Source organism: Mizuhopecten yessoensis, unplaced genomic scaffold (genome assembly GCF_002113885.1).
Source record: "Mizuhopecten yessoensis strain PY_sf001 unplaced genomic scaffold, ASM211388v2 scaffold11115, whole genome shotgun sequence".
NCBI classification, from domain to species: Eukaryota; Metazoa; Mollusca; class Bivalvia; order Pectinida; family Pectinidae; genus Mizuhopecten; species Mizuhopecten yessoensis.
Genome location: NW_018408887.1, coordinates 917,038 through 943,195, shown reverse-complemented (window position 1 = coordinate 943,195; position 26,158 = coordinate 917,038). Strand labels below are relative to the sequence as shown.

General features: G+C 36.5%; 1 protein-coding gene across 1 annotated transcript; it reads left to right on the top strand.

The window, feature by feature from the left end:
• Positions 1-26,119, top strand: LOC110466068 (collagen alpha-6(VI) chain-like). The gene is made up of 23 exons (XM_021522344.1): positions 1-130; positions 1,330-1,899; positions 2,132-2,698; positions 2,916-3,476; positions 3,683-3,700; positions 3,872-4,435; positions 4,676-4,705; positions 5,238-5,801; positions 5,971-6,537; positions 7,778-7,789; positions 8,396-8,509; positions 9,126-9,165; positions 9,453-9,504; positions 15,822-15,909; positions 18,482-19,042; positions 19,311-19,334; positions 20,231-20,797; positions 21,223-21,246; positions 21,758-22,330; positions 23,111-23,143; positions 24,001-24,555; positions 24,817-24,870; positions 26,038-26,119. The coding sequence occupies exons 1-23, from the start codon at positions 52-54 to the stop codon at positions 26,070-26,072; spliced, it is 6,252 nt and encodes a 2,083-aa protein (XP_021378019.1). The 5' UTR covers positions 1-51; the 3' UTR covers positions 26,073-26,119.
• Positions 26,120-26,158: the final 39 nt, after the last annotated feature.

Here is a 26,158-nt window from a genome sequence, read left to right as displayed (position 1 = left end):
ATAACATGTGTTGGTAAAGTGCCAGTTCCCAAAGGCCAGACGGACGACAAGATGGGTGCTCCACTGTTCAGTTTCGTTGTAGCAGCACTTGGAGTGTTATTCCTTCAAACTTCAGCTCTACCTCCTAAACGTGAGTATACTTTACCTTACGATCCCCGAATACTTATAGGAGTATCAAGTATATGATATGTTGCAATAATATAGAATGAACGAATTAATTAAAAAAATGTATCGTAAGATTTTCATACAAAAGAAAACTCATTGCCATTAAATTCAGAATTCAGTGTGTTTCTCCCCTCCTTCTTCGTCCTCCAGACTAACATGTTCCCGATGTTGCATTTTAGGATTAAATTCATTAAGCAGGTTTGAAACGGAGTAGCGATCAGATGTATTCGATGAGCAAACAAAATGTCTGATGGCACTTGAACTTCATACCGGACTGGCAATGGAAAACATCCTAATCTTCCCTTAGATTTACATTTCTTAGGATTATAACTGTATATCATTATTAACACTAAGCATTTTAAGAAATGACTTCCCTAATATGATATCTTGACACAAATCCCTCTTATTATATGTTAAGAACAGCCTCTGACAGAAACTGACTTGCCTGTAATCCCAAACGCTAGCTTTATGACGACATAAATGTCATTATAAACACCGAGAAGTGAATTCCAGTGCGCACTGGAAATATGGTTGTTTGTAAAAGCGAGTACAATTGAATACACAAGGAAACCATTTTCCATTGTATGGCATTTCCACTATATAATAACCTCACCAAATTGCATTCATATCAAATATGAGTGGCAAGGACAAATTGTTGATATCATCATTAGTATGACGTCATGATTGTTATATTGGAAAGCACTGATCCACCCTTAAAGATGGCTGGTATTACATCATACAAAACGCTTAATTGAAATGTAAGCTTAATTTGGATAAAATTGATTGATTTTCTGTGGCATCAATATATTTCTATTCAGTCAATATGAATGACGAGTAGAATATATATATTCGACATGCAGTGCTAGACTGCTTCATTGAGTTACATTTGAATAGCAACCATATCGACGATATAAATGCCGACTAAAAGCAGTTCAATGCTTAAATAGATGTTTTTAAATCCTACATTGTTGTTATACCTTTCTGCATGTTGAAATTTCATTTCAAACCTATACAAAATATAGAATGCAAGGTTATTGATTTATTTTAGTATGTCCTGGAGGAGTTTTCAGTTATATGCTATACATGTTTCCACAAGTGTTAGCAGTAATGAGCTTGCAATTGAGAACTAGAAAGAGTATGATAATTTTGTCTTTCGTATTACAGAATGTAACGAAAAAGCTGATATCGTTTTCATTCTTGATTCTTCATCAAGTGAGGGAACGACGAATTTCCATAAACAGTTGGATTTCGTGAAGAACTTTGTTCAGCAGTTTGATGTAGGTCCTGACAAAACACAGTTCAGTGCCATCACATTCTCGACTCACGTAAAAAATAATTTCTGGTTGAACGAGCACCAGACCCAATCATCCGTGCTGTCTGCGCTTAACAACGTGAACTACCAGTCAGGTATCACGAACACTGACCAAGCTTTGAACTTTGCCAGACAAAATGCGTTCCTCGCAAACAATGGCGGACGTCCAGACGCCGAGAAGATTGTCATTGTCCTCACGGATGGTCAGTCAACAAGTCCATCTAAAACTTCGGCCGCTTCCAACACTCTTCATCACAGCGGAGTCGAGGTTATCTCTGTGGGAATCGGTAATGGCATTACGCAGTCAGAACTGAATGTCATCGCCAGTGACCCACAGCATGTCTTTCAGGTATCGTCGTTTGACGCTTTACAAAGCATCCAGACTGAACTGACGAATGCCGCCTGTCAAGCTCCAACTGCCGGTAAACGAGTTATTGTCTCGAGCTAAATTAACATCAAATGTTACTCTCGATACCTCATTTCTGGGTCGATATTTTCTTAAAACTCAAAATATTTTAATAAAACGACTTTATGAAACAAATGTTCTTTTCTTAACGGTACCTGTTCAATTGTCCCCACATGGTAATTAGTGTTGTTACACATAAATGTGCTGCGTCTCTCGTGTACACATGCCTTTTTGAACACTTTTTTCAGCGTGTAGTAAGAAGAAGGCTGACATCGTGTTTGTACTCGATTCCTCCAGCAGTATTGGATCCACCGACTTCACTAAACAGCTGGATTTTGTCAAAAATAATGTCCGCCAGTTCGACATTGGACCAGACGACACTCAGATCAGTGTGGTGTCCTTCTCCGACAGCGTATTTGATGAGTTCCATTTGAACCGATTTACTGCTAAAACGCAGGTCCTCGGGGCCATATCTGCTATCAAATACCACACCGGTACAACGTACACAAACCTAGCCCTCGCACATGTCAGAAATGAGACCTTTATTGCAGCCAATGGTGGCCGACCGGATGCAGCTAAAGTGGTCATTGTCTTGACCGACGGCCAGTCCACTTCGGGCCAGGCAACTATAGCCGAGGCCAACAAGCTTCATATGACGGGAGCAGAAGTAGTCGCAATAGGTATAGGAAGTGGAGTCGACAAGGGTGAACTCAATGCCATCGCTACAGACCCTGCACACGTTTTCGAGGTCCAGAACTATGACGTATTGTCATCCATCCAGCACAGCCTTGAACTTGCCACATGTAAAACAAACGGTAAGAATCGAACGTATACAATATATGACTTCCATGTATGACAACTTTGAAAATATAAGTTCTTTTCTTTTCATTTTTGCCACATGCATACCTCTAAATGAGACACAAACAGTAAATATCTAAATATAATTTTACTTTAAACTGCATTATAATATTGTCATTTTAATGAAGTAATGTCTCTGTCATCTCGTGTTGGAAAAATGTGTCCCTGTTTCAGAATGTCGTGGACAGAAGGCCGATATCGTATTTTTGCTGGATTCTTCTGCAAGTGAAGGAAGCGAGAACTTCAACAAGCAGTTGGATTTCATGAAGAATTTCACCATGCAGTTTCAGATAGGTAAAGACAACGTCCAGATGGGTTTGGCCGTGTTCTCCACTCTCACGAATAACGAGTTCTGGCTGAACACCTACAACGATAGTGGCTCTCTGGAGAACGCTATCGACAATGTTCAGTATTTACCTGGAAATACGTACACAGATGAGGCCCTTCAATTTATCGTCAACAACAGTTTCACAGCTGAGCACGGTATGCGTGATGGCATCCCCCACATCCTTGTGGTAATGACAGACGGGCAGTCACATGACCCCGCGGCCACAGCAAGTATAGCAAAGCTCGTGCACAATGCAGGTATTAAGACGGTGGCAATAGGCATAGGAACCGACGTGGATAAAAATGAACTCCAGGCTATAGCAACAGACGCTAATCACATGATCTTAGTTCCTGATTTCAATGCCCTGGCTACGATACAGAGTGAGGTTGAGGCATCTGCATGCAAGTGTAAGTTATCCGCTAATTGATACATTTTGTTTTGTTTGTGTTACATATCAAACGGTCCCATATTCGCTGTGTAGTTGTAGAGTTAAGATTACCTTCTACTTATCCCTTGGTATACCATGGTCACTAGGAGTGATCCCATTTGATTTGCTTAATGTATGTTAATATAAAATTATCTTTTGATAATTAACCTCATTTTGTTGTTGCAGCTGAACGGCCTGATCAAGGTAAGTGAACTCTTTGTCCGTAGATAGCAAAACCATTAGCTTAGAGGCTTGCAGTATCAGTTAAACTATTTAATTTTATCCATTTTAATTCTGAACAAAAGCAGAAATAAGAGAAACCAGTGTCAAACATATATAAAAAGAAAAATTAAGTAAATAATTTTATTTTGTCAGAATGTGGTACTCAACCAGCCGACATTGTGTTCATATTGGACGCGTCTAGTAGCGAGGGACACGCCAACTTCAACAAACAACTCCAGTTCATGGGAGATTTCGTAAAGCAGTTTCAGATCGGTCCCAAAAATGTCCAGGTCGGTCTCGTTACATTTTCAACAAGCGCTCACAACGAGTTCTATTTCAACACATACCATGACCAAGCAAGTATCTTGAACAAGCTCCAGAATATTCATTACACGGGCGGGACCACCCACACTGACAAAGGGTTGCAGTACTCGCGACTCTTCCACTTTAATTCAGCATATCATGGTGCGCGTAGAAACGCCGACAAGATTGCTGTTGTTATGACTGACGGACAGTCCAGCAGCAAATCAAGCACAAGTAGACAGGCACAGTACCTGAAGGATATGGGTGTGAAGGTGATCAGCATCGGAATAGGGTCTGGTATTGATTCGAGAGAGTTGACGAGTATCGCCACAGACACTCAACACGCGTTTAGTGTCAACAGCTTCGACGTTCTCAAAAGTATCGAGCTGGAACTAAAGAATGCAGCTTGCGGAGGTAGGAATGATATTTTGTTATATACAATTTAAACACATTTGAAGCGGTTACGACGGCATCCATTTTGGGATACCCGTCACTGATATTGCGGACCTGTTAAACTAGATGTATTGTGCATATCTGGTAGTAAAGTGCTATCATCTTTAAACTAGAAATCTACTTCTTTAATTCTCTCAGAAGAATCTTATGTACATACATACTCTACCTCTAATATGACACTTGTTACTTTCAACCTTTTAGTTCCTACACAAGCGCCGAATGTCGACCAAGGTGAGTATATTCACTTGGTTTGCCTCCTTTTTAAGTGTTTAGAATGTCTTCCGTTAGTGTGTTTTCACTTAATGTTATTGAATTAAAGCTGTTTCAATTCGTGTAATTCTGGCAAATGCTATCTTTGAGAAAAACATTCCGCACTTGATGCCGCTGTAACTACAGTTGCATAACCTGTATGTTAGCATACATGTAAAAACAGACATCGTTACTAAACAATGCTGAGCAGTAAACCATGGCGTATATCTAATACTAGATTCGGACACCGAGACATTAATTAAACGCAATATCATCAATTGATAAACATATGTTCATTACAAAAAATGTTAAATGCTTCGCAAAATGAATTATTTTATACATTTTTCAATGAAAAGTGGAGCATAATTTCATAAAACCTGGAACTTGGAGTTTATTAACCATGTAGCTATTATATTACAAACTATGGGTATAATTTGCAACATTTACAGGGTGATAGAGAACACTTAAAATCACATACTAAATGTATAAAGTTATCAACTATATTTTCTTTTAGAATGTGGACAAAAACTTGCTGATATAATTTTCCTACTTGATTCCTCTGGAAGTGAAACAAGGACTAACTTCAACAAGCAACTTGATTTCGTGAAGAACTTCGCGAGTCAGTTCCAGATCGGTCCCAATAACGTGCAGGTAGGCGTGGCAACATTCTCCACCCACGTCACCGAGCAGATCAAATTGAATGCCTACCATGATCAGCAGGCCTTAATGGCCGGTATCTCCCATGTTTCCTACGATGGAGGTCTGACGTACACAGATGACGCACTCAAGTACGCCCGACAGACTGGGTTTTTACCCAGCCATGGCGGTCGCTCAAACGCAACCCACATCGTGGTCGTTATGACCGATGGTCAGTCGTATAGTTCGGGACTAACCAAGACACAAGCTACGCTTCTGAAGAACATTCCTGGTATGAAGGTTATTTCCATCGGTATCGGCAGCAGCGTCAACCGCGATGAACTTCTAACAATTGCCTCCGACTCGTCACATATGTTTGAGGTTGCTAACTTTAATTCTCTGTCACAAATTGGGTCGGAAATCACCTTTGCTACATGTAATAGTGAGTATTGAATCGTGTAGTTCTTTTTAAAAGTAGAATTTACACGCGATGTGATATTTCTGACTTGCATACATTTATATGAACTTGGATAGCCAAAATCATAGCATTTATATAATGTTTATGTATTGATTACTGAAGAAAACAAACCTGAATTTTCAATTTATTTTAGCTTGTGGTTATGATGACAGAGCCGACATGGTCTTTGCCATTGATGCCTCTGGGAGTGAAGGTTCAACTAATTTCCAAAAGTCGCTTGACTTTATGGCCCAGTTCGTGAACAGTTTTCCTGTTGGCCCTGGACATGTACAGTTCGGTCTTGTTACTTTCGGCACACACGCAGTAAATGAATTTGACTTAAACCAATATAGTGATAAACAGTCGGTCCTCTCAGCAATTCAGAAAGCAAACTACGAGTCTGGAACCACGGCAACCGGCGAAGCCTTGAAGATCATCAGGGAACATAGTCTTCAAACGCCTGCAGGAGCAAGACCGAGCTCCCATCATTTCGTGATCGTACTGACAGATGGCGCTTCAACCAACTCCTCACAAACAGTTGCAGAGGCTGCAAAGTTAAAGCAGAATGGGAATACAACCGTTATTAGTATCGGAATAGGATCTAACGTGGATAAATCTGAGCTAAATACCATTGCAACTGACAGTCGTCATGTTTTCAACGCAATTGACTTTAATGCATTAAGTAACATCAGAAGCGAAGTCCGTAAGGCAACATGTGACGGTACGATTTTATAATTTACCGTAAAAATGTTTTTCTTAATTAGTATTGTTTACATTCCATAACCAAATAATTCAGTATGTATTTTCTTAAATTTATTCTATATTCAAGTATAATGTTTAAACAATATTTTTTTTCTCTTACATTGTAACTATAACATGCATCTCTTTTGGGATTTAACCATTTGATTTTACCTTACCTTTTGATTAAATAGCCTATGCTTTGCGATTTAAAGATAGTTGATATAACTGTTGTTAAACCGATACCGGTAACTGCAAGACGAAACTTCATTGATAACAGTTACTTTAATTAACAGTGTACCAACATTTTACAACTATAATTATTTATTCACTTTTCCCTTCATGTTAATATCACATTATACATTTCTTTTGGAACGTAAGGTGATAAAAGTACATTCGAAGCGGTAATATCAGCATCTATTTTGAGATACCCGTAACTGCATTTACCAGTACGGTCTAAACAACAGTGAAAATCCAAAATTACGTAACCTCTGCTTTCGTTGTTGCCTTTCACTTACTTTTGGCGTAATGTTGCGATGGCAATAGCATTACTATGATCCGCATATACATTGTACGTATATGTCATATTCTGCTTCCGCTGTTGCTTTGAACAACTTTGCTATACAGCTTTGAGTGGTAAACTTACAACAACTCCAGTACCAACAACGACATCCACAACAACATCAACGACGACAACGACACCAACAACAACAACGACATCAACAACATCAACGACGACAACGACACCAACAACGACAACGACATCAACAACGACGACGACGCCTACAACAACCACAACACCAACGACAACCACACCGCTTCCAACAACAACAATGCCAGGTATATAATGCTTACAGTGGCACATGCAGGGTTTGCTCTAAAGGAGAACTTGAGCATCTCAAGGGAATTTTAATGCTATAATTAAACCGTCGTTTTCCCTCCTGTCTTATGTTTTGCATTAACTATGAACACTTTGTAAATGCCATTTTTGTAAATACTGAGAACATTCGAAGAGTAAACAGTTTCATTGCTTTGCTTGCTTATCAATTGGAAGGCTTTATTATTGTTTCACCATGTGTCACCTGCTTGTTTTAGCGACCACCCCTACGCCAACGACAGTAACACGTAAGTACAGGCTTGATGGTGCAGAGCAGTTACTGTATATTTCTCATGAGAAATAGCATGCTGTTAATATATAATCTATTCTTTTTTACACTTTGCAGTACAAGGGACAAGTGAGTATACATAGAAACAAAATATATCTACATCATACTTTTGATAAACATACATAACAAAACTGCGGTTTTTTTAAATGATAAGCTTGAAACAGTTTTGTTGTGGCTACACATGATGAATATGTGAAATCTCAATTATAAAATTATAAGTAGTGATGTCGATGCTAATATATAAAACCATATAAATGGGAAAACGTCGAGCTGCTATGTTTTAAAAATACTCTTTGATTTTTGAAAAAAAGTGAAAACATCTACTCTGCTTTGTTACTGTAGTGTGATTCGCTCGTTTAGACGAGATGCATAACGTCACTTATCGTTTACACACACATAGTAATGGTCACTTGGAATGACGATAGAGGATATAAGTACAGCAAACATTCTAAGTAAAAAATAAAATAGTTCCTTTATTACTTTAATATCAGAGTGCTATTCAAATTTGGACAGGCTAAATATTTTTTCAAACATGTATGATTTTGTGTCAAAAATCGTTATCCTAAATTTAAACAGTAATGGCACTCTTGTTTGAATTAGAAAGTCGGCTAATATATGTCATTTTATAAAACTAAAGATGGTAGCATGTTTGAAGTATGTACCTTTTATATTAAGCTACCTTACCCACTACAATGAAACCTACAACCACTCCAGAACCACCAACCACACCAATGCCTACCACCACCACACCAATGCCCACCACTACGCCGGTACCAACAACTACTGACGGTAAGGTTTCAAATTTTAGAACACATCAAACTCATGTAAACTGGATATCGATAGGGAGGGAATTAAAGTCTTTGCCTTTTCGACAATAAATTAAGGTTGGTTGGGTGGTGCAGAGGATGGCGCTTTCACCAAGACGACTGGGGTTCGATTCGCTGATCGGACGTTAAACGGTATGAGATCACCTGCCCGACTACATGGGGTCTTTCCGGGTACTCCGGTTAACTCGCACATCAAGACCACATGCGCGCTACCATCCGAGAGTGATCAATATAAATTGAAAGAACTTGTTTGCAATCGTTGTAAAATAAAATTAAGTTTTTGAATTTTATTTTAGAAAGAATTATTCAAACGTTTGTTTTCTCAAAAGTACATTTTTTTCGCATGCAAACTTTTTCACGTGACACCTCATGTTCACTTCACCTATGAGCCTGTGTCTGAGCTGATGCCATAAATTCACAATTTAAGCCAGTGGTCATGTTTTGAAAGTTGCATTTTGATGTATGGGAAATGCATGCCTTATTTTTTCGAGATAGATCATACACTTCTCACAGTTATTCAGAAAAAAATGGAAAGTGTCGTTACATCTCGGTAATTTTAGCGATCATTTTTATTTCAGGTGAAATATACGTTACAGACCCCCCGTCAACCACTCTTGGGTGAGAGGATAAAGGTAACGTCCAGTTCATTATTATGTACGGTAACCTTGCTAGGTTTTGTTGCTTTTCCACACATACATACACAAATGTATGAACGCATTTGTTTTCAGTGCTTATCTTCCTACACATTTGCAATAATGGTGCAAACAGTTCTTCCTAAATATCGTAAAGGCCCTATATTTGAGGTTTGATTATCTTAAACATTAACTGATTTTCTATTTTTGTATTATTTGAGGCAAGTACATAATAAACGGATTTCGATTAATATTCAATTTCCTGTTTTTCAGGGGAGGAAAACATGCAAAATCCAGTTTTGTATCCAAATTCACTATGGTGTTTGTAAAACAGTTTTTTCAAATAAAATCAAGAAGCAACTTTGAGTGGTAGTTTCTTTTGCGAAAGCATATTCAAAGTCTGTGATACGGTCCTACAGCCTTACTATCTATATTCTTATGTGAACAGAGGATACTGTTATGGTGGATGTTTTTGTGTGTGGAAATTTTCGCGTTGAGACTCTTTAAGCTGATCTAGGTATGGAAATTGCCGCGTTGAGACTCTTTAAACTGATATCGGTATGGAAATTGCCGCCTTGGCAATAGTGCTGAAATCTATAGGCGTTATATATCTTTAATCTATAAACAAATTTTCGCGTGCTAATTTTACTCGAGGCGGAAAACACGAGTATTTTCACATCACTTTAATTCATACTTTTACCGTAAAAAATTAACTCCAGACCTTTTTTTATTCCAGAAGCGATCTAACCAATTGATCTCTCTCGTCCACAGTCCCGCTACATTTCTCCCTCATTCTCGAAAACATACAAGACTTATACGTGTATCAAAACTCGTGGGTACATTGTTAAACTCATTTTTTTAGGGCACTCCTATATTCGCAAATACTAACAGCAGTTACAGTAATTTAGCACATTGAGTAAGCTCGAAAAGAAATGAAAGAATTTCACAGCTAGAATAAGAACATTTACAACATTTCATTGACCGTAACATGAGACCACACATCCAAAGTCTAACATTTCTTAGTCTAGGAGGACGTTCTATCTGACAGAGCTACCAGTGATCGACTCAGTCTTATATCGCAATCCCTATATGTGGAAGTAGACAGAAACCCGCGTGAAGAAAATACAGCCATTCCTTGACTTTTCTATGTAAATATGTTCTTGACCAACAACAAATGTTACGAAAAATGTTTAGAATTATTTTGGAAAAACTTTATACAGCACACAAAAATACTTACGAGTTAAAATGGAAATGGGGCGGGGTTAACGCTGAAGAGAGAGATGACTGACTGGGGACCTCAATTATCGCCTTTAGGGTATGTTTTTCATCTTATATGTGATCCCTGCTAATATGAAATCATTTTGTACGGGTTTGCTCTTACTGCGATTGTTTAAACTTTGTTTCTATTTTACAACCAATTGATAGCTTGCCTAGCTTTTAAATAAACGAAATTCTCAGTTACGATAATAAAAACCAAATGAGATTCCACATATGCTATTGTGTTCATTAAATACTATTGACATTATTTTGTCAGACAGTCAGAATCAGTTGCTACACAGTGATCTGCTCAATAGTTCTCAGTGAAATAATACAACCAACGTGTCAGTATGTGTTACATTTCTGTTATGAAATTACCCCGAAATTGTATAAATGTGGGATGCAAAGTCATTCTATCTACCTTTCTCACGTTATCATGAAAGAGTTGGAATTTACAAACGTATTTAAAGGTTGTTCTACATCATATTCATCTCCATGGAATTTGAAGTTGGTAAAATGCATTTGTAAATACATCTTTTGCCAGAGTAAGAAAGACAATTTCGATAAGTTTTGTCTTATGTAGGAACACTTTCATTAAAACAATTCATCGTCAGGGATTAGTAAGTGTTATATATATTATTATATAAGATGATATAATCGCAGGTACTTTCGTTTACGCTTTAACTCTTCAAATCTATTTCGTTAATTCCCATTTTGGCGTTCAGCCGATAGGTGAAATTCTTCGATGTACTAATATTTGTGGTTTGATTGATTTCAACAACAGCACATTGAGACAGAGTGGATATTCGTTGTATAAATGGCTCTGTAGTACTGCTGCAGCTGAGATCGGTGTCAAGACGTAGTTGAGCCACTCACAGCACACGTTATGTATTGAATTGTTCGTACCTTTGACGGTAGTTCAACATCCCTCCCAGTCGTATTATTCTGATACCGGACAATACCTAAAAAAAATGGGGTAAACGCAATGAGTGCAGCAGATCCCAACGGAGAACGAACAGAACAAAAAGTTAGTTGCATACAAAACCCAAATGATGTATCAGTTACCAATTTAGATTACAATACATTTACACAGCATCACTATACAAACGATTCATTGGAGCCTCGCAAAGTTTCATGACATCTCTGAGACATTATATGACGAATTGTCCTAAAAACCGCTATAAAAAAATGCTTTTAAATAAGACTTGACAACTATATCACAAATATATATCAGTACAACAATTTTTCAACTTTTAATGAAATCTGTTTCTTTTATGTAGATTAGATATCATAAGTGCTACCTAGCCATTTATATGTATATTAAATTATTCTTTTATCTTAAAAAATACCAGTAAATCTAGTTTACAAAAGAAATGATGTCGAATAACCCAAGCGGATAGTTCCTTTAAGAACCAATATGCACGCTGTTTTCAATACACTACACTTCATACATATCCGTTAGAATACTAAGTTCCTCATGTGGCATGAAGCAATATCTATGACCTTGCAAACATGAGAATCTTCCTTTGCCAAAAAAATCACCATATTGTCCATTCATTTTCGGCGTATATTCTTCTGTTCATTTGATGCATTCCTTATACTGTATATCACCATTTTACGATTAAAACATTTCGATGATTCAAATTGTCGTGGTCTGATTCATGGAACGTAGCAACTTAAGTGAACATTATATTCTATTGGGTGCAGCAATAACTTACTGTTATATTTGGTCGAGTCTATTTAAAACATTGAAATTATGCCAATAAACGGGAAAATTTATCTGATGTGATAGCACTTACATAGTTCATTTATAGTAAAACCAGGTAATACTGAAGTGGAAACAAAAAATAGGGATAACTATGAACCAAGGCGCATAGGAAAGCAGTGAACCCTGATAAAGTAAAAGTAGAGTAATATCACGTGATGCCAAAGGAGAAGCATCTTCTGCTTCATCGACAACACGCGCCAGGTAAATATAGTGAAATCCTATTGATGTCATGTCGTCAAAAACAGAACCGGGGCAGTGAAAACTGAACCCAAGGCACACCTATGGTCATAATAACAAACTTTGAAGTTTATATAGCAAAAGGAATATTACCTAATAAAAGACGTGCAAGTAGGTATACTGCAATCAAGAAAGGGAAAATTTCCTATCAGAAAGGTAGGGTCAACGCCTACGGGGATTTAACATTAGCGTCGGGCCCCGCTTGGAATTTCAAAACATGATAATTCCAAAAAGGTATGGGTATAGGAAGCTTAAATCAGGAACAGTTAGTTTCAGATTTCATTTTATGATAAATTGGACCTAATTGACTTACACCTGTGTGGATGTTAAAGGTGCGGTTAAACAATTCCTCTTAGAGCATTTAGATGACACAATTAATTTAAAAGTATATCATCATCATGTGCAACATATTCCAACTGTTTTTTTGATACCGAATATTACACTATTTCAAGAAAGCATTGTTCTTTTTATTGAAGATTTAAGCAGAAAAGTATGTGAAATTTCATTACTAATGAGAAAATTTCCCTTTTTGAAACGTTAATGTACATACTTCTAAAACGAGTCTTTGTATCACACTTGCTTAAAAGTTGGCTATTAATAATGTCTTTCGACATCAGGAATTTCAAAAAAAATGACAACCGGTAAATTTGTCACATAACACTTTTTATTCAAAAAAAGAAAAACATAGCTTTCTTTCCACTTTCCTTTAACTTGTGTTTCTTCATGACCAAAGGTCCATGGGTCTTGTCATTTGGCAAATAGGTTGTTCATGTGAATGAATTGAAGTTGTGAAAATTATAATGACCTTGACCTTCGTTCAAGGTCACAAAATCAAACGTGCTCAAACAAAACAAAATGTATGGGGGGTCAGACAAGGATATCTTTCCTTGCTTTATTTGTTTAAAGTTAACGATATAAAATAATGTAATACAATGTTCCTTTATATTTTGTTTGATGAAGCGGTAATAGGCAACAAATTTAAACTAAGTCAAAGGTTAACTAATACCTACGCTCCTATATAAACCAGAACTGTAAGCTAAAAGCTAACTAAGGCAAAGCATTGTAAAATAATCCATTGTCTCCCACCAGTAATTAATTAAGTATATAGGTCACGGACATACTTCCTGTACTCCCCCCCAATGCAAAAACATACTTGCATACCAAATCTCGTCAACCCACATGAACCAGATTTGCTGAAATCGTCCTTGTAATTGAGGAAAAGTTGTCAAGACAAAGACTTTTAACAAAGGGCAATAACTTCTTAAAAAGGGTCAAAATGAAAACAAATATTACCCTGATGCACGACATCAGAGAGTAATTACTGTATCAGTAAACGCTCATTGAAATCGGCCCAGTAGTTTATGAGGAAGACAAAGTGTTTTTTCAGCAAAGGGCTATTACTCCTTTTTAAAGGGTCGGAATGAAAACATACCACTTGAATGCACAATGTCAGGGGGCAGTTACCATATCTGTAAACTTCCGTTATAATTGGCCCCATAATTTTGGAGGAGTTGTCTGGACAAGTGTTTTTAACAAAGGGTAATTTCTCCGTGAAAAAAGAGTCTGATTTAAAAAAAAATGAACGAATAACTTCAGGTGGTAGTTATCATATGTGGAAACTTCCGTTGAAATTGGTCCATTACTTTAGAAGGAGTTGTCCGGAAAAACCTGTTCTACGAAGAGACAGACGGACAGACAAGCTGATTCCAGTATAACACCCCCCCCCACCCCCCACCCCCTAACTTCGGGGGGGGGGGGGGGGGGGGGGGAGGGGGATAATAAAGTGTATAATACTTTTACTATTAAGATTAATTTTTTGTTTTATATTATTGCATAGCTTTGTCTATAATACAATATCAACCTTAAGTAGTTCTCCAGAGGAAAGATTATTTTGGCAGAATACATATTCACGAGTTATTACTGCTGAACATAACTTTAAAACAAGCGTAATATAATAAAGTGTGTTGGTATGATACAGAAACAGTATTTGTATCGGTATTTACAATAATAAACATTGATAATCAAATTTCCGTGATTACGTGAAATTAAAGAAGTTGAAAATATAGACTACCATTTGCATGTTGACAATTCGGGTTTTATTTTAAATTTTGTGAAAATGTTGGATGTATTTCTAATTAAATGCATCACTACGCTTATTTCATGTATACCAATATGACATATTTAATATCAAAATAACAGTAATTGTATACGCTATACACTATCGTTATTCATTTTCAAAATAACATTCGCCTGTGACATTTATCTGACAATTTGTTAGGACACCCCCGTCAATCAACCTGGTGTTCTGCAAGGAGGTCCACTACGGTTATATGTAGTAATTATGAATAATCATTTATGCAGTTATTGATCATTTTCTTGGATCTACATATGGCAAAAGAATAAAAGAAATCGAAGTGGGGGCCAAATGTTGACCCCACCTTTGAAATCCATCGGTTTTCATACAGTTTGATAATTTGCCGTCACTGCTATTTATGCTGTGAGTAAAGATACAAAAACTGCAGCTGTTGTAAAAGAGTCTATAATTATCTAAATTTGAAGTTCAGAAGGGCAGATTCAATCCATTTGTTAGTTAATGGCAACACATCATCGATGTATTTAAAAGCAAAACTGATGGACATGGTATTGTCTTTGTTTCCTGTCCTGATATATTCTTCCTGATATGAAAACAAGAGAGATCGACTTGTTACATTAGGTACGCCAACAGTCTGCTTCAAATTCTTGCCGCCAACCTTCAAAAAGGACGAAAATTCTGACAAGAAAAGAAAATAATCTTAGCACGAGCTTGACCTTGAAAGATACATATTGTTAAGAGATGCTGCGTTGATGTGAAACAATATATAAAAACATAGAAATTAAGTGATATGTATATCAAAATGGTATCTTATCAAGGTGAATGGACGTGATAGTCATATATCATATCGACAAAATATTTCATCACGAATGTCAACATTATTATTGCATATTGTCAACACGTTACATAATTTCATAATAACATATCTTATCATCTCAATATATTCTTATATCTTTCTGGGTCCGTTCATGTCAAGATATGACTGAAATGTACATTTGTCGACAGTAAAATGTCAAAGTAATGCAATTAATATAATGGTGACATAACACTATAAAGTGTTACAAGTAGGAGTTTATTTTTCTTAACAAATTTATCGGCTCGTTTGTTCACACTGGACATAAGGATATATATATATTCCGAATATGTATGTGTGGCTTGTGAATGTGGGTCAACCATGTTGAACGACTCCTGTATATAATTGCTTATCTTACTCTGTACAATGCTTTTCAAAACATCGATAGCCCGGCGATATCTATGCATGAACAAGGTGTCCTGTAGGACCAAGTAGAGATTCAAGATGGCGAATCGTTTCCAGTGCGTCACAGCTGTGCTGTTTGGATTTTATATATCCTTGATCGTGGCTCAAGGGACACAAGGTTAGATTGAATGCATACGTTTTATTGCTAAATCACAGTTTGTTTTCAAAATATTACAATGAGACCATACCTAATTTATATGAGAAATGGGAATAATTAACATTGATATACAGCAGCAAACCCGGACTTTTAGACACAAAATAGTCTCAACAATTCCCATTATTCATCAAAGTTATCTCCCATTGACACAATTTATAGTTATAACACGCACTGATAAGAAAATGTTTGTATTCTATAAGTACAGATTTAAAAACAAATTACGGTCATGCAATTTTGATTTTCAAATCTTATGTAATTGTTCAACTTTTTTCTATGCGTCATACCTTAACATACTGCAGAAAATCCACATTATTCCACATAAAACAATTTCCATGAATTATCAAAGTTATCTCTTGTTAATACTGACATCACGTACTGATAAGGAAGGGAATGTTTGCAATTTATCAAACGGATTTTAAAATGATATTGGGGTTATGAAATTCTGTATTCAAATAAGATGTGACATACAGGTTAATCAAATAGTTATGTGATTAATCAAAAAGTTTGTAAACGATTACATGAGATACAGAAGGTACAGAGTTAATAACAAATGTCTTTGTATTTATATTATTGGTTTCATAGCAACTACAAAACCCACGAAAGACCATCGCAAATCACATGACATTTCATCCTTTTTCGAGAGATGCAAATATTGTTCGAATAAACTTCTTGAAAAGGTATACTCACCTTTCTACTCCCTTCTTCTTTACAAAATCCATACACACATCGTGTCACCGACAAACAAATTTCGTACCAGCATTCATTGTTATAAAATATGTAATTTTTCTCTTTTTCTTAGATTCGATTTCTAGAGATAGTGTGATTGTGTTAAAATCAACTGTTCAGTTAAGAGTTATATATATTTCTTTCTCTTTTTCAGGTTTTATGATACGTGAGGGGATAGCCCGAGTTGCATCTGACCCTGACACCAGACTTAAACATTTTGACAGAAAGATGTCTAGTGTGAGGCCAGAGCGCACTACGTTATGAAATTTGTGCGCTCTGGCCCCAAACCAGACACATAGGTCTATTTGTAAAAACGTCTTACTTCTGATGTCAGAGCCAGAGAAAATTCGGGTTCGTGCGAAGAGTAATATGAAATACTCTTTGTTGTTATCACCCCCGACTAATATTCTATTATACACAATGCATGTTGAGTGTGACTTAAATCAGAATAGCACTAAGATTTAGGGTTCATCTTGTTGAATTCCATAGTTTAACAAGACCCGTATAAAGCAATTTCTATAAATTAGGTATAATTTAATGTGAATTGCAATTGCAGCGTTCAGATATTTTTTGTCACATCAGTGTGGTCAACGCTTTGCCTTTTAATTTGCCGGGAAGATAACTTTCTGCTAAGGTATGTCATATTTCAAGCATGTACAAGCAAACACATAGTTCACAATTTTATATATGCAGTATTGCAATATCGATAAGTTTGAACTTTCACATGTTGACAAAGTTGCAGTTTTTCTGCAGCAAAACAGCTTCGAGATCTCAGAAAGGAATCTTGTGATATCCTGAGTGATTGTTCATATGAATATGTTTTAGGGTAAAACGGTAGTTACTCAACACTTGGACGCTAGGGTGCTTACCTGTTTTTAAGAAAAGCACGATAATCTTTCTACTCACATTCCTACCACAGCTCGGTTGCCTAATGGCTGATTACTAAATATAATTATATAAAATTATGATATATCCGGGGATTCACACTGTTCACATACCGTCAAGAAACGCAAATGACTTTTTCAAACATTTCTCAAGCATCTTTTATATGACAGTAAGTAATGTATCACTAAGTGACAGATAACCTTGGTTTTAAAGCAAAATCTTATACGTTTTAAATGGAAATATATACTGTCATGTCAATAAAACTGACTTGTTAAAATGAGCATGATTGATCACTGTTGAATAACAGGTTGTGTACAAAGTAGCTTCCAGACTGTCCTAAATATTTTACATCACCAGCATAAACATTAGTATATGTAATACACTGGTAAAGAAAGCGGGGAACAGTTTCCCAGGGCATTATATATATATATTGCGTCACGTGACATCAGACACCCTCCACACATAAAAGTCGATGCTTTTGATTATACTCATTAGTGTGCCTTGTGGTGTTGTTGTCACTACCGGATCCTCGATGTAAGGACGTGACATTACTTGGATTTGACCTAGATATACATGGCGGTTGTTGTCGATGAAGCAGAAGACGCTTACCTTTCCGGTTTTATTTTCCTTATACTTTTTTCAAGGATTTCCAAGTTAATCTTTCCTTTGTTCATATTTCGCCACAGTTTTGAGTTCGAATGATGGTTTTGTTGAATACTCGGAATCTCTGGTTGGGTTTTAGGTTGCAAGGTATGTTTTTAAATTGTTTGAACTCTCTTTTCGACCAGTATAATGTATAAGTTGTTTGACGTACTATTTTATAAGGGTCGAAGAAAGCAGTAGTGACGTACAAAGATGGTAATTACTTTGTGTGTCTCACTCTGAAGTAAATTACTTATACATCGTTTTTCGTTGCTTTCAGACTGCCGTGGTCAAAAGTCAGACATTATCTTTTTGCTTGATTCTTCAACAAGTGAAGGCCAGCAAAACTTCAAACATCAATTGGATTTTGTGAAGAACTTGACAGCAATTTACGATATTGGTCCAAACAACGTCCAGATTGGTCTTGCTTCTTTTTCATCGCACGTTCACAATCAGTTCTGGTTAAATACTTACCATAACCAGGCCAGCCTCCAAAACGCTATCGGCAATGTTCCGTTCACTTTCGGTAACACGAACACAGGAGAGGGAATCAATTTCGTCACTACACAGGGTTTCACGTCAGCTCATGGTATGCGTAATGATGTCCCGAATATCCTGGTGGTGATGACAGACGGTCAGTCACAAGACGGTACAAATACAGCTTCAATGGCTTCCAAGGCTCACCAAGCAGGAATAGAAGTGGTCGCAATCGGAATAGGCGATGGGGTGAGCACGTCTGAATTACAGGCAATCGCCAGCGATCCTAAACATATTTTGACAGTGGAGAACTTCCTCGCTTTGGCCTCTATTCAGCACAATGTGGCAGCAGCTACATGCAATAGTAAGATTTCAATTCTGTAACATTATCAAATATTTCCCTAGACTGTTCTGAATTTAGTTTACGTACGAATGAAAGGTGATAACAAAATCAGTGTAATATTTTTTATGATGCTCAGTTCGTACAATGTTCTTTTCATTTTACATATTTTCATCTGACTAATTCATGCAGGTGTAGGAATTAAAGTAATTTAATATCATGGTGTTTTATTTCACTAATAATTTTGTTGTTGTTGTTGTTGTTGTTTTGGGAAATTTGTTTACTTTTGCAGTTGCTACACCTGCGCCCCTTACCGGTAAGTTGTGTTACCGTATTGTTTACTTGTAATAGAACGATTATCTGGACTTGAAATAATTACGAATATTTTCTCCCTCCCTTTCGTCATATGTCAAGATTATATTTTCTGTTCACATTGCCGAGTACTCAAATTACCTATGTTTCACAGAAAATGTTCAAAATTAAGTCCAATAGTAATATAAAAAATAGTTAGATTTATTCTATTTGAAATCCTTAATTGAAAGAAATACAAATCATATACTAAAGCGTTACGTTAGCTATTGAGACGAAATTCGTTTAGGGTATTGCTTTTGTTACGTTCCTCATAATATTACAATAAATCATTACTATCCCGTCAAATGTTTCCGGACATTTTCTCAAGAAGAATTGACCACATAGAAATGAAATTTCAAAGAGTATTGCCGGAAATGTGTAGATGAGCACTGCGCATGATTTACCATTGTCATTGCCATTGTTTCCCTCTATCCTTAAAAAAAATCAGCCGACGCTTATGCAATATTTTAATATTAATTACAATTTCGAATGTACATCTATACATTTTAATTCCTTATCGGAGTTCAAATCTGGCCATGGCTGCCAGGGCTATTGGTTAAAATCAAAATATTGTCCATGTTTCTGAAATTTGGCATGAATGTGAATTATGGCACTGCAGACCCAACACCTAAATCCGATTTCAAATTCAACGAGTGGTTATCCTGGTGTTGATGTTAGATCCATAGAAATCTCTCCCAAATTTGGTATGGTTCACGGTTGCAGGAGTAATAGTTTCATATATTGTTATCGATTCTGGTTGATATGAAGAGCACAGGAGCTAGGAAATCAGACCATTCATATTGTGCATTACAAATACGTTTAGAACATGAGACGCAATTACCTTTTCTCCTTTTATGTTAGCTCTAGGCTGTAAAACCTCACAGGCAGACGTCGTCTTCATCCTGGATTCATCCGGAAGCGAAGGACAAAATAACTTTCAAAAGGAGCTCCAGTTTGTTAGTAATTTTGTGAATAACGTGCAAATTGGTCCACAGAACATCCAGGTTGGTCTTGTTACATTTTCCGACATAGTAAAGAACGAATTTTATTTGAATTCTTTCAATAACAAACTTGATATAATGACCAAGCTACAGAATGTTTCCTATCGAGGCAGCACAACATACACAGAACTAGGCTTGCAGTATGCTAGACAATTCCAGTTCACCTCCAGGCATGGCGCGCGGCCTAATGCTACGAAGATTGCTGTCGTACTGACGGACGGACAATCGCATAGCCGTCCAGCGACTCTAAGTGAAGCATCGAGACTTAAGCAAATCGGGGTAAAGATCATCAGTGTTGGTATTGGTACGCAAGTAAGCCAAGAGGAGATTAACGGCATAGCATCAGACAGTAACCATGCATTCACCGTAGCAACCTTCGATGCCCTACATACAATACAGTCTGAACTGGAAAACACCGCTTGTGGGGGTAGGTATCAGTTATGCATTAATAGTAGGGTATTTGAATCAACATAATTCTTAAGTGGAAAGATGCAAAAACCAAAGCATCTAAATATCAAAGACTTGTGTATTAATAGATATGACCAACTCATCTCAATAAAGGCCACGCACTAATTTATATTCAGCCATAAGTAATCTGATTACGTGCTGATTGTTCAGAAGCAGGTACCTTATGATATTGCAATTAAAGTTCGTTAATGTATGGCTAAATATAAATAAGTGCGTGGACTTTATTGAGATGAGTTGGTCATATCTATTTTAGGGTAAGTTACTGCATTAGTAAAATTGATAATTACCCAGTACGCGTATGGTTTAAGTGTCAGAGTAATTTCACTTCGGAATATTGTTGAACCCAAAACACATTACATATTAGAACTTTGTATACTGTTGCAGGTACCATTCCTCCTGTCACTACAAGTAAGTCACATTGCTGTTAATTGGGTTTCCGATCCAAAAATCGCAGCCACAATGCCATTCGTTTCAAACCTTTATTATTGGTTAACCTGTTTCTTGTTACATCTCGAGTCAAACCTTGTCACGATCTGTCAGACGAAACGTAACGATTGAAATACTTTTAGGTCTTATTTACTGCACACGTTCTTACTGTTGTATAATAAATAGTGAACTTACGTTAAAGATCAATTTTTATCTTAGATATATTCATCTATATCTTTCTATTGATAATTAATTAAGATAAGGTATAACATAATGTCCTCAAAATACAAAATCTTTCAAGAGTGGATGACTGTTGCACTGTGTACGGAAATACGCAGACGATTATAAAAGTGGTATAAGTAGACATTATACCATCGTATAGAATTTAAGCGTAATATTATCTTCATTTCAAAGGATTGATGTTTAATTCTTAGAACCAAATCTTACTTATCAATTCATTTGTTTATTGACTCTATCTAAAACTGGTTTACAGCTTGTGGTTCCAAGCCTGCGGATATCGTTTTCATTTTGGATTCGTCTGGAAGTGAGGGTGGCGACAACTTCAACAAACAACTGCAATTTATGTCTAACTTCGTCAAACACTTCAGCATAGGACCACATGATGTCCAGTTCGGCCTGGTAACATTTTCTATACAAGCAAGAAACGAGTTCTATCTGAATACATACAACAGCGTACAAGACATTTCAAACAAGTTAACAAACATTGCCTATATCGGTAGTACCACACACACAGAGTTGGGTTTACAATATGCAAGGCAGTTCCAGTTTTCATCCAGTCACGGAGCTCGGCAAAATGCGCAAAAAATTGCAATAATTTTAACAGATGGACAATCACAAAGCAGTACTGACACGATTCACCAGGCTGACTTGTTAAAGCAAATGGGTGTTAAGATTATCAGTATTGGAATAGGGTCTTACATCTCCCAAACGGAACTTTTGTCTATGGCAGCAGATCAACAGCACGTGCTCACTGTCGGCAGTTTTGACGCTCTACATACTATTCAGTCCGAATTAAAGGAGTCTTCGTGTGGTGGAGGGGCAGGAGGTAAGTATGTACTTAAGTTGTCTCCGTTTAAACTTTGTAGGAACAAAATGTGTTTTTGTATTTCTTTGTAATTTTATTAGACGGTGTTGCTTCATAGTATCTCCCCAAATGTTTGGGAAAAGAATAGGGTTCCTGTATGCCATTGCATATACGTCTGCAGGCATAGACTGTGGAAACTGGGGCTTATTTGGTGATTTCTGCTTGCCAACATTTGGGATAGGTATACTCTTTTCTTTCTGCCAACTTTTTCTTTTCGATTGTGTCTCCCAAAACACCCATCTTCCTATCATTTTGTTTGCTTAATCACATAGAACTAATAGTATACCCCCTTTTCGTGAAGGTATAGCAGATAAATCCTAAATATAACTATATCCATAAATAACTCTATTAGTTATATTCTTTAAGCCGAGAGTTGGACACAGCTAGATGTTCACTTGTTTTACTCCCGTAAAAAAAATGTTTCAAAATAACGTTTGAGTCTGTGTAATCTTTTATTATCATTATTATCTGAACATATTCCAGTGACACAAATTTGTTTTCTTTAAATTTCTACTGTGATATGATGTCATGCCATTATAACGTAAACCTGCACGAGACTACCTTCCCCTTCAGGGTAACAAGCTTCTTCTTACCAGCTGGAATGGTAGAAAAGACCTCTAAAGGAACAGAAAAACATGTATCGATGCTTAAGATATAGGGTTTTTAATGCCATTTACTACTATGCTGATGATAACATTTATGACTGTGAAATATTTGAATATTGTGTTCTGTACTATTAAGGAACAACACCAGCCTCAACAGGTACAAATTCCGGTAAGACAATTCTTCTTATTCTGTTAATTTTTCTGTAGTTTTTCATTTTAGTGATATTGCTGTAACATTATTACTACATGACTTTGATTACCGTAATTTCTTGCGTATTGCCCGTACACCTCAAAACATCACCATTTTAGGTACATGCATCTCTCACTTATACTTATCTGAATATTTATCAACGTTAATAATCGATGCTTCCAATTTATATATACTTGATAGATGTTTTATTCTTATACGAAAACGACCAATAGAGCCATTTATTATTCTGATGCTAACAGCTATTTCGACACCTAGAACTTCATTAAGTATTCCACAGATATCCCACAGTATCGGTAATATGACAAAACCTTACAAGCGTACGTTCGATGATAAAATGTGGGCATTTCTATAATTATGTTATGTTTTTGTTTATAATTGAAGTTGTACACTATTTTGGAATTGAAAGATACCGCATAACATGCACATTTTAAAGATGTTTGGAAACATTTCGTCTTATTGCCCTCTGCATCAGATAGCCCTGAATAGGCATTTTTTAAGTAAACAACATATAGCCCGCAGGCAAGAAGCAAGAAACTACGATGACCTCGCCGCATAAAATTGTCTTAAAAATGTCTGACATCTGGGTTTATAATATTAATGCATCTGCATTATGCAGTAAAACATTGTGCTGTTGTCTAAATAGTTTAATTTATTATCACATTTACATACTATATTAGATATGGTATTAAGTTGCATAAGATAGACCTCTATTAAGGTAAACCAGAGATGTTTGTATTTATGCAATGAAAATATGTTGGAGCTGGCTGGTTTATCTAGAAAATATATATTAATATTAATGTATAGAAATGTTTCAGCTTGTTTGGCAGATGTAGTGTTTGCTATAGATGCGTCCGGAGTTGAGGGCCAATCCAACTTCCAGAAGTCACTCGCTTTCATGTCTGAAGTTGTTAATGAGTTCCCAGGTGTTCCTTATAATGTCAAATTCGGTCTGGTCACTTTTGGGTCTCACGCTAGTACCAATTTTTACCTGTCGCAGTACAATAGTAAAACATCGTTGATCAGAGCCATACAGAGCACGTCATACATTGGAGGGACACAGAACACATGGATTGGCCTGTACGTTGTGCGTCACACCACTCTCACCACTGCTAAAGGCGCGAGACCTGGAGTTAAACCCTACGTTATTCTTATAACAAACGGGAAATCCTCTAGTCATCCCAGCTTTCTACGGGAGACAACGAGTCTACGTCAGGCTACCAACATGACGGGTATAGCTATTGGGATAGGAAATGGAGTAAATATGGATGAAATTAATTCTTTCGCAAACGATGGACATCACGCATTCCACGTCAGTAATGCTGATGGTTTGTTGACCCTCAAACACACCATCCATGATTCCATATGTGGAGGTACGTATACTTAAACATTCAAAGATGATTCTAAACACGTTCATTCAAAGATGATTCTAAACACGTTTTAACTGTCTGTTCTACAATGAATACACTTGTAAGAAACTCTTTTCAATTAAAGGTATTTTATTATCTTTATTGATTATTAAAGTCATTTACCATATGAATCCATATTAATATTTCTTAAATCAAAATAAGTACTTGCATAACAAATAATTATGTTTATCTGTATAGCTATTGCAGTTAAAGATTGTTTTATAGGGATATCATCAGCAGTAACAACCTCATTACCAACCTTCACTACGACACCCGGGGGTAAGTAGTACGGCCGGTGGTATAAAAGCTACTGTACAACAATACTGTGCGTCTTAACGCTACTGTACACAAGACTGTGCGTCTCTATGTTGATGTACAGCTTTCTGTACATCTTCACATTGATGTACACATGTGAACATTTTCTTTCGCTCCAACCAACATTTTATGTAAAATTTGTTAGTGTCTACCAATGTACCTATATACAGTCCGTTGTTAAAATACTGTGACCAGGTAAAGTATTATGCTGCCGAGTCAAGGTTTTGACATTTCAAATAGATAGCACTTTGATAAGACCTTTCAGAGGGAAATCTTATGTTTACACTTGGAAGTTATCTCAAAACTCCCTTGAGTACCCTCAAATGCTAGGGTGAATTCATGTAGCATATTTTGATGATGTAAATGACACTACAACATACTTTCATCAATTGTTCAGGTCAAGTTTACCTCTAGAACCTTACTATTCAGCCCCGAAAAAAATGGGTGTCGTTATGAGGCGGCCTGATAACGGTGAATGTTTTTCAAAGAACAATATATGTGTTAACAAACAATGGCTGCATGGTGAGATATAGTTATAACTGGTTTAATACGGCATGATTTGACCAATGGAACAACCTCTCCCATAGAGGTCCAGGGGGAAAATTAATTCACCAAATGCATTACGCTACATGACATGCAATATTCGTTTAATGCATTTTATTTTGTAGCCGTATTTCTACAAATTTGTTCATCAGTGTACAGTCAAACATTAATTCAGAGACCACCTATAGGTCATAACAATGATCTGTTAGCATAGATGATCTCTAAATACAGGTTCAATTAACGATGAAATCACTAAAAAGAGGAACATAGAAAGTGTTGCCTTAACACAAGTGATCTCTTTATACATAATCAATTCACAAAGAAAAGAAGATGGAGAACATTAAAAGTAATATTTTAACAAATCTGGTCTCTTAATAGAGGTGTTCGCATGAACAGTGTTAACTTCATATTATTTGAACTTGCTGTCTAAACCTTTTAATTATCATTTCTATCCAGTGCTCCTAGTTAATTGTGACAACGGGGCATTACAACTTTATAAAATAAGCAAATATATCATTACTTCTCATGTATGTGTTATTTGGTATGTGTATATCTCGATCATTCTAACATTTCTCTTTTTTTTCACAGATTCTTTCCAGGTCTTTCCCGATTCTTCAAACTGAACGAATATACGATACATTTGAACCCAAAGTACAGAAGAATGACAAAATAAAGACAGATTTGTTCTGATCCGTTTTATTGTAATATT

What these genes read in the sequence shown, in the direction of transcription:
- LOC110466068 (XM_021522344.1), top strand. Translation starts at nt 52, where the DNA reads ATGGGTGCTCCACTGTTCAGTTTCGTTGTAGCAGCACTTGGAGTGTTA. An exon ending in TTCAGCTCTACCTCCTAAAC is followed by an intron (nt 131 to 1,329) that starts GTGAGTATACTT and finishes TTCGTATTACAG; the next exon opens with AATGTAACGAAAAAGCTGAT. An exon ending in CACCTTTGCTACATGTAATA is followed by an intron (nt 5,802 to 5,970) that starts GTGAGTATTGAA and finishes AATTTATTTTAG; the next exon opens with CTTGTGGTTATGATGACAGA.